Source organism: Cololabis saira, chromosome 3, assembly GCF_033807715.1.
Source record: "Cololabis saira isolate AMF1-May2022 chromosome 3, fColSai1.1, whole genome shotgun sequence".
NCBI classification, from domain to species: Eukaryota; Metazoa; Chordata; class Actinopteri; order Beloniformes; family Belonidae; genus Cololabis; species Cololabis saira.
Window position 1 is genome coordinate 53,928,129 of NC_084589.1, and position 8,956 is coordinate 53,937,084.

At 44.6% G+C, this 8,956-nt stretch overlaps 1 protein-coding gene across 1 annotated transcript; it reads left to right on the top strand.

Annotated features, from left to right (window-relative positions):
- The first annotated feature begins 1,115 nt into the window (after positions 1-1,115).
- LOC133440551 (thioredoxin-interacting protein-like) lies at positions 1,116-6,466 on the top strand. Its single transcript, XM_061717859.1, has 7 exons — positions 1,116-1,622; positions 2,906-2,981; positions 3,564-3,711; positions 3,852-4,064; positions 4,921-5,067; positions 5,393-5,746; positions 5,873-6,466. The coding sequence occupies exons 1-7, from the start codon at positions 1,361-1,363 to the stop codon at positions 5,918-5,920; spliced, it is 1,248 nt and encodes a 415-aa protein (XP_061573843.1). The 5' UTR covers positions 1,116-1,360; the 3' UTR covers positions 5,921-6,466.
- Positions 6,467-8,956: the final 2,490 nt, after the last annotated feature.

Below are 8,956 nucleotides of genomic sequence, written 5' to 3' on the forward strand. Positions count from 1 at the left end.
ACCGGGGGGGTCCCGGGTCCCGGGAACTGGGTCGAGGGTCGGTGTGTGACTCCGACAGCTGCTGTTTACAGTAACTCAGCTGCCCCATCACCCCCCACCCCGGTCCTTCACCCCCCACCCCGGTCCTTCACCCCCCACCCCGGTCCTCCTCCAGCACCCTAGGGATCTGCAGCCCAGCGGCACCTGCGCCCCCCCACCACCTCTCCTGCTGCCCACGCGCTGCCCCCCCACCCCGGTCCTTCACCCCCCCACCCCGTCCTCCTCCAGCACCTACACTGTTACAAATATTGTGCTGGATCTACTTAAAAAATGAAGGCAACTTTTCATATGAGATTTTTATGTAGATCAAGAAAGATTTAATTTCATTAATTAATTTTTTGTATGTAAATAATACAATTTGCAAGTACAGTCAACTTAATTGTGTTAACTTTACTTTATTTATCAAAATTAAGTTGACTTTACTTGCAAATGAATTTTGTACATACTAAAAATTAAGTAGTTTATACAAAGACTAGTCTTTCTTGATCGACATAAAAATCTAATGCAAAAAAGTCGCCTTAATTATTTTAAATAGATATTTTTTACTGTGGTTTCTACTTAAACAAATAAAACATGTTTCATCTAAACGTTGGTCAATCTGCCCAATAGATTAAAACTGTTAAAGGAAAGGTAAATAGAACAAGATCATTGCTTGTTGTTTGTGTGTAAATGTAAAGATTACTGGGATTAATTACATAAATACTGCTTGTTAAGGAAAAAATACACAATGTCTTGTTTTTTGAACAAATGCAGATTAAGTTAAAAACTAAATGTTTTCATGTAAAGCAACAAACTTCATTTTTAATTGTTAATATCACAGATTTAAATATGTTATATTTACATGCGCTTAGATGTATTTTTTTCAGTGTAGGGACCTGCAGCACCCGCGCCCCCCCACTCCCTCTCCCGCTGCCCACGCGCTGGCCACGCGCCCTGATTGGCCGCCCCCGGTGTGCACGCGGGGGGCCCGTGCAGGTAACGGGACACCGGGAACCCCCCCGGAGACCCCCCCCCCGACCGCCGCTCCACAGCCCATATAACACCGCCCTCCGGCGGCATCCGAGCCCAGACTTCCCCCTGGTGTTTACTGCTGACCCGGTTCTCCTCCGGTCCTGACCGGCAGTCCCTTCAGCATTTACCCGCTCTCCTCCGCTTCTTACCCGGCGGAAAAATTCAACATTTACCGGTCCTCCTCCGGTTCTCCTCCGGTTCTCCTCCGGTGGTCCCTACAGTATTTACCCGTTCTCCTCCGCTTCTGACCCGGCGGACCACTTCAGCATTTACCGGTCCTCCTCCGGTTCTACCCCGGTGACCGCCCACCATGATCCTGTCCTCCGGGAACAAGCCGCGGGTGTTCCGCCTGCAGCTCTCGGCCGCCGGCCGCTCCTTCTACTGCAGCGGGGACAAGCTCTCCGGCTCCGTGCTGCTGGAGGCCGACGCGCCGTGCCGGCTGGCCGGCCTGCGGGTCACCGCCGCCGGCTGCGCCCGCGTGGAGGGCCGGCGCCGCGGCCACCACTGGAGCCGCGAGGTGGAGTACCTGAAGTTCGAGGAGGAGCTGCGGCTGGAGGAGGAGCTGAGCGCAGGTATCGATCAGAAATCAAGTATTGATCGGAGTGATTACTAATGCATTGATTAGAGTGATTACTAATGCATTGATCAGGTCTATTAGTAAATCATTGATCAGGTCTATTAGTAATGTATTGATCAGGTCTATTAGTAAATCATTGATCAGGTCTATTAGTAAATCATTGATCAGGTCTATTAGTAAAGCATTGATCAGGTCTATTAGTAAATCATTGATCAGGTCTATTAGTAATGTATTGATCAGGTCTATTAGTAAATCATTGATCAGGTCTATTAGTAATGTATTGATCAGATTGATTTCTAATGCATTGATCAGATCTATTAGTAAAGTATTGATCCGATTGATTACTAATGCATTGATGAGGTCTTTTAGTAAATCATTGATCAGATCTATTAGTAAAGCATTGATAAGATTAGTAATGTATTGATCAGGTCTATTAGTAAATCATTGATCAGGTCTATTAGTAAATCATTGATCAGGTCTATTAGTAATGTATTGATCAGGTCTTTTAGTAAATCATTGATCAGATCTATTAGTAAAGCATTGATAAGATTAGTAATGTATTGATCAGATCTATTATAATAGAATAGAATAGAATAGAAGACTTTATTGATCTCGTGCAGCAGCCAAAACAAACACACACTTTATACAAAAAATGTAAAATAGAAATAACCAATAAGTAGTTAAATAATAAAAAAGAGCAATTTAAAAAGTAGAAAAAGAGTATGTACAAGAGAGTAAAGTAAAGTAAAGTATTGATCAGATTAGTAATGTATTGATCAGATCTATTAGTAAAGTATTGATCAGGTCTATTAGTAAATCATTGATCAGGTCCAGTACTGATGTATTGATCAGGTGTATTGATTAGGTGTATTGATCAGGTGTATTGATCAGATGTACTGATCAGGTGTATTGATCAGGTGTATTGATCAGGTGTGTTGATCAGGTGTATTGATCAGGTGTATTGATCAGATGTACTGATCAGGTGTATTGATCAGGTGTATTGATCAGGTGTGTTGATCAGGTGTATTGATCAGGTGTATTGATCAGATGTATTGATCAGATGTACTGATCAGGTGTATTGATCAGATGTATTGATCAGGTGTATTTATCAGATGTATTGATCAGGTGTGTTGATCAGGTGTATTGATCAGATGTACTGATCAGGTGTATTGATCAGGTGTGTTGATCAGGTGTATTGATCAGATGTATTGATCAGGTGTACTGATCAGGTGTATTGATCAGGTGTATTGATCAGGTGTGTTGATCCGTCTCTTCCAGACCTGGACGGGTGTTTTCTTCTTCCAGCTGGAAAATCCTGCAGTTTCAAGTTCGGCTTCGAGCTCCCGGCTCCTGGGTGAGTTATTGATTATTGATCTCTGATTGATTAGCAGCTGATTATTGATCTCTGATTATTGATCTCTGATCATAACTCTGATTATTGATCTCTGATCATAACTCTAATTATTGATCTCTGGTCATAACTCTGATTATTGATCTCTGATCATATCTCTGATTATTGATCTCTGATCATTGATCTCTGATCATATCTCTGATTATTGATCTCTGATTATTGATCTCTGATTATTGATCTCTGATCATATCTCTGATTATTGATCTCTGATCATATCTCTGATTATTGATCTCTGATCATATCTCTGATTATTGATCTCTGATTATTGATCTCTGATCATATCTCTGATTATTGATCTCTGATTATTGATCTCTGATCATAACTCTGATCATAACTGTGATTATTGATCTCTGATCATATCTCTGATTATTGATCTCTGATTATTGATCTCTGATTATTGATCTCTGATCATATCTCTGATTATTGATCTCTGATTATTGATCTCTGATCATAACTCTGATCATAACTGTGATTATTGATCTCTGATCATAACTGTAACTGATCACTGATATTGATCGCCCACAGCCACCTGGTCTCGTCCTACCGGGGGAAGTTCGGCTCGGTCCGCTACTACGTGAGGGCGGAGCTTCTCCGTCCGTCCCAGCATGCTTTGCACTGCGAGCAGGAGTTCGAGGTGGAAGAACCGCTGGACGTGAACCAGCCGGACCTGCTGGTAAGAACCGGGGCCGGGACCAGAACCGGGGCCGGGACCAGAACCGGGACCAGAACCGGGGCCGGGACCAGAACCGGGACCTGCTGGTTCTCTGCCCCTCAGGCCGGTACTCATCCCCCCCTCCCCCATTTTCCCCCCAGGCCCCGGCCGCCGGATCCCGGCAGAAGAAGGTGACCTGCATGTTCATCCCTGACGGACAGGTGTCAATCACGTCCCAGATCGACAGGAAGGGATTCTGCGAGGGCGAGGACATTTCCATCAACGCCAAGTTCGAGAACTCCACGTCCCGCATCGTGGTGCCCAAGGCCGCCATCGTGGCCCAGCACTCGTACACGCTGGAGGGCAAGACCAAGGTGAGAACCAGAACCAGAACCACAACCAGAACCAGAACCAGAACCAGAACCCAGAACCAGACCCTCTGAACCTCAGACCCGATTAATAATTAATTAAATATTAATATTTAAGCAAGTCATCCCGACAGGCCGTGGTATACGCTCATTATACCACAGTTAACAACCAATCAGATCATTATACCACAGTTAACAACCAATCAGATCATTATACCAGCTAACAGCCAATCAGATCATTATACCACAGTTAACAACCAATCAGATCATTATACCACAGTTAACAACCAATCAGATCATTATACCACAGTTAACAACCAATCAGATCATTATACCACAGTTAACAACCAATCAGATCATTATACCACAATTAACAACCAATCAGATCATTATACCACAGTTAACAACCAATCAGATCATTATACCACAGTTAACAACCAATCAGATCATTATACCACAGTTAACAACCAATCAGATCATTATACCACAGTTAACAACCAATCAGATCATTATACCACAGTTAACAACCAATCAGATCATTATACCACAATTAACAACCAATCAGATCATTATACCACAGTTAACAACCAATCAGATCATTATACCACAGTTAACAACCAATCAGATCATTATACCACAGTTAACAACCAATCAGATCATTATACCACAGTTAACAACCAATCAGATCATTATACCACAGTTAACAACCAATCAGATCATTATACCACAGTTAACAACCAATCAGATCATTATACCACAGTTAACAACCAATCAGATCATTATACCACAGTTAACAACCAATCAGATCATTATACCAGCTAACAGCCAATCAGAGTGACTGATTTAAGCCCCGCCCCCCCAGGTGTGGAAGCAGAAGCTGTCGTCGGTCCGGGGAAACCCCATCATCTCAGGAATGTGTGACATGTGGGCCGGCCGGACCATCCGGGTCCCCCGGCTCAAGCCCACGCTGCGCGGCTGTGACATCATCCAGGTGGACTACTTCCTGCTGGTGAGTCGCCATGACATCACACATCTATCACAGCCAATCATCAAACATGGGGCTCCACAGGGTTCTGTTTTGGCGCCTCCTGGAGGGGAGCCACTGAAGTGCAGGATGGAGTATGTGGGAGGGGTCCTTGATGACTTTAGCTGCCTGGCTGAGGGCCTGCTGGTTGAAAACCACAGACAGAGTTCTGACAGAGTTAACAACCAATCGGATTGCAGGATTTAACCTTTCCGTTTCCTAATGGTACTTTTATGTATCCTAGAGAGCATTTGTGGTGTGAGTCATCATGACTCAGCAGTTCTAACCGCCCCCCTCCTCTGACCCCCAGATCTACCTGCACATCCCCGGTAGCGAGAAGCTAACGCTGGAGCTGCCGCTGGTGATCGGCACCGTCCCGTTCATGGGCAGCCGGACCAGCAGCGTGAGCTCCCGGGTGGGCGGGGGCTCCACCTGCAGCTGGGCCTCCTTCCTGTCGGCCCCCCCCAGCTACGGCAACATCGCCCAGGACCTGGGGGTGGGGGGGCCCTGCACGCCGCTGCTGCACGACTACGACGGCCAGGACAACGACGACGAGGACCGGGGGCTGTTCATGACGGCGCCGGAGGGCGGGTTCCCAGGGGGCTACCAGCCCGGCTACCAGCCAGCCCCAGGGGGCTACCCGCCCCCCCCAGCCTACGCTGAGGTAAGCCCCGCCCCCACACATGTGACCCGGTCCAGGAACCAGGAAGTAACTGTGTTCTAGTTGCAGCTACACTTCTGTATTTGTGTTTTTAAATGATTGTTTTTAATTTAAACTATTTGTCCTCAGACGGACCCGGACTACGTCCAGCCGGCGCCGGCGGTCCAGGTCTTCTGAAGACGCCTGGAAGACGAGCATTAACGGAACGCCGAGTCATCCTGCCCCTCGGTGTCATGAGGGGGCGGAGCTAAAGCCGCGACCCGTCCAATCACTGAGCTCAACGATGACTCAGCTGGTTTCCAGCCTCTCTGCAGTCAGGACTCAGCAGTGTAAAGTCATGACTCAGCAGTGTAAAGTCAGGACTACGCAGTTTATAGTTATGACTAGTGACCTGTTTTCATGACTCAGCAGTGTAAAGTCATGACTCAGCAGTGTAAAGTCATGACTACGCAGTTTATAGTTATGACTAGTGACCTGTTTTCATGACTCAGCAGTTTATAGTTGTGACTGGTAACCTGTTATCAGTAACATAACAGTTTATATATTTATACAGTTTATAACAGTGATATTTATGTGTAAACATCACTGACTCAAAGACGATATAATTTGTTGTGACTCTTGTGCTTTGAAACAGGAAGTTACAGATGTGTATATTTTGTAAATAAAAGCAGAGTTCTATTTTTGTATTCCTCCAATAAAACTTCACATTTGTGTTTAATAGTTCTACAGCTGGTGATTGTATTGATTGATTGTATTGATTGATAGACACCAGGGTTAAACACAACACTGTGGTGCATTCAAGTGCAGACAGGGAAAAGTACATTTACAACATTTACAACATTACAACAGGGGAGTCAAAACCACCTGAAGTAAATCTGCTCCCATATACCTAAACTATACCTGTACATGCACATATACCTGTACCTAAACTAGAAAAAAAACATCTTCACACTGAATATCATACAATACACAGTATCAAGTTGCAAAAAAACCCCTCAGCAGCACACAGAACAACAGACATCACAGGACTTGCATGTGTGTGTGGGGTGGGGGGTCCCCGCACAGTACTTCCAAGTGATCGCAAGTCAAGTCTGGCGCTCGAACCCAGAGACTGTTGGGGGGCCTGATAAGAGGGAGGAGCCAATAAGGCGTTTGAATTGAGGGAATTGTGTGTGCTTATCAGTAAGTGTGTCTGTGAAGCGATGAGTCCGTCCGTGAACCTCCGCGCAGATCTGCTCTCAGCCAATGTCCTTGATGTTATCAGGCGGCTCGTACAGTTCTGAGACAGGGATCCGCAGGTGTCGTGGGAGAGGGAGAGGGTTAGTGGGGGCAGAGTCATCTTGTTTACATTCCACCAGAGAGATTGTGACCAGAGCGATCGGCCCAAGACCACTCTGTCGAGGGCAGATTATAAATCAGCAATTATATTGAAAACAGGCAGCCTCAGTCATTTTCCGTCTGCCTTTCAGTCTCTGGTTCATCAGCGGCGACTCCAATCAGGCAAATTGTGATCAATTCCGGCCAAGCTGAGCTCCCAACTTCTCCAGATTGTTATCAATCTTGTTAATGAGCTCAAAGACCGCCGCCAGCCTGCGGTTTTGTTCGAGAATCATATCCAGCTTACGGCACTGCTCCCCCACCGTTAGAGTCTGAGCGTTGATCGCCTTGCTTGTCCCTTCAGCACGTCCGGCAGCTTGAGATAAAAGTGTTAATAAAAGATTGAATTTCCCAGAGATAAAAGTGTTAATAAAAGATTGAATTTCCCAGACAGATAAAAGTGTTAATAAAACAGCTGCTGATCCAAATGTGGATCTTTCCTAGAAGACGAAACCTGAAACTGGACTAAAGTTCAGCCTAACAGAAATAAAAATAGGAATAAAAATAGGAACTACGTGAGGAAGTGAAACTGGACCAGCAGCTAACAGCTAAACAACCCTAACCCCCACCAGGAACTGTGGCACACTTCTGTAGTTAGTGTTAGTAAACTCTAGTTAGTGTTAGTAAACCTGTAGTTAGTGTTAGTAAACCTCTAGTTAGTGTTTAGTAAACCTCTAGTTAGTGTTTAGTGTTTTGTATTTAGAAAACCTGTAGTTAGTGTTTAGTAAACCTCTAGTTAGTGTTTAGTAAACCTCTAGTTAGTGTTTAGTGTTTTGTATTTAGTAAACCTGTAGTTAGTGTTTAGTGTTTAGTTTTAGGTGTAGTTTACTCTTTAGTTCAAACTCCCAGATGAAAACAACAACAGCGTCACAGCTGAACGTTAAACATGGAACATTCTTAACGTGCAGTAAAGCCCTGCAGGGTGTGTGTGTGTGTGTGTGTGTGTGTGTGTGTGTGTGTGTGTGTGTGTGTTGTGTCAGCAGTGTAATGGGAGTGGTTTCAGCTGCCTCACTCGTCCATCTCATCCATTCAAGTTATGCAGAAACATCAACACCTCAGAGTCCTGGTGATGACATCACAGTGACATCACAGTGACATCACGGTGACATCACAGCGACATCACAGTGACATCACAGTGACATCACAGTGACATCACAGTGACATCACAGTGACATCACAGCAACATCACAGTGACATCACAGTGACATCACTGGTTCTGACCCAGATCAGAATCATGTTTATTTGTCCAGGTCGGTCAGACGAGATATGGAACTGGACTCGGTTGTTATTGCTCACTCTACAGTATCAATGAAATGAATGAATGAATGAATGAATGAATGAATGAATGAATGGATGGATGGATGGATGGATGGATGGATGGATGGATGGATGATGGATGGATGGATGGATGGATGGATGAATGAATGAATGAATGAATGAATGAATGAATGAATGAATGAATGAATGAATGAATGAATGAATGCCCCCCCATTCTTACATTTCAAAATGTAAAAAAGTTATTTTGTCTGATGTTTGAGACATTTTCCTCCATGAAATACAACAAATGAATAAAAATACAACAAATGAATAATAACTAACAACCTACACATGTATATACATATACACACGCTTATACACATGTATCCATATATGTACATACATATACACATGTATCCAAACAAACAGACATCTTTAGCTTAGTCTTTAAAAGAACACAAAGGTCAGGGGGTCACATAGGTCAAATGCCTTCCTGAACTAAAACAGGAACTTTCATGGGGGTCTTGAAACAGATGCGTCCAACTAACAATGGGACAGTTGTGGACAGCCGACCCCCCC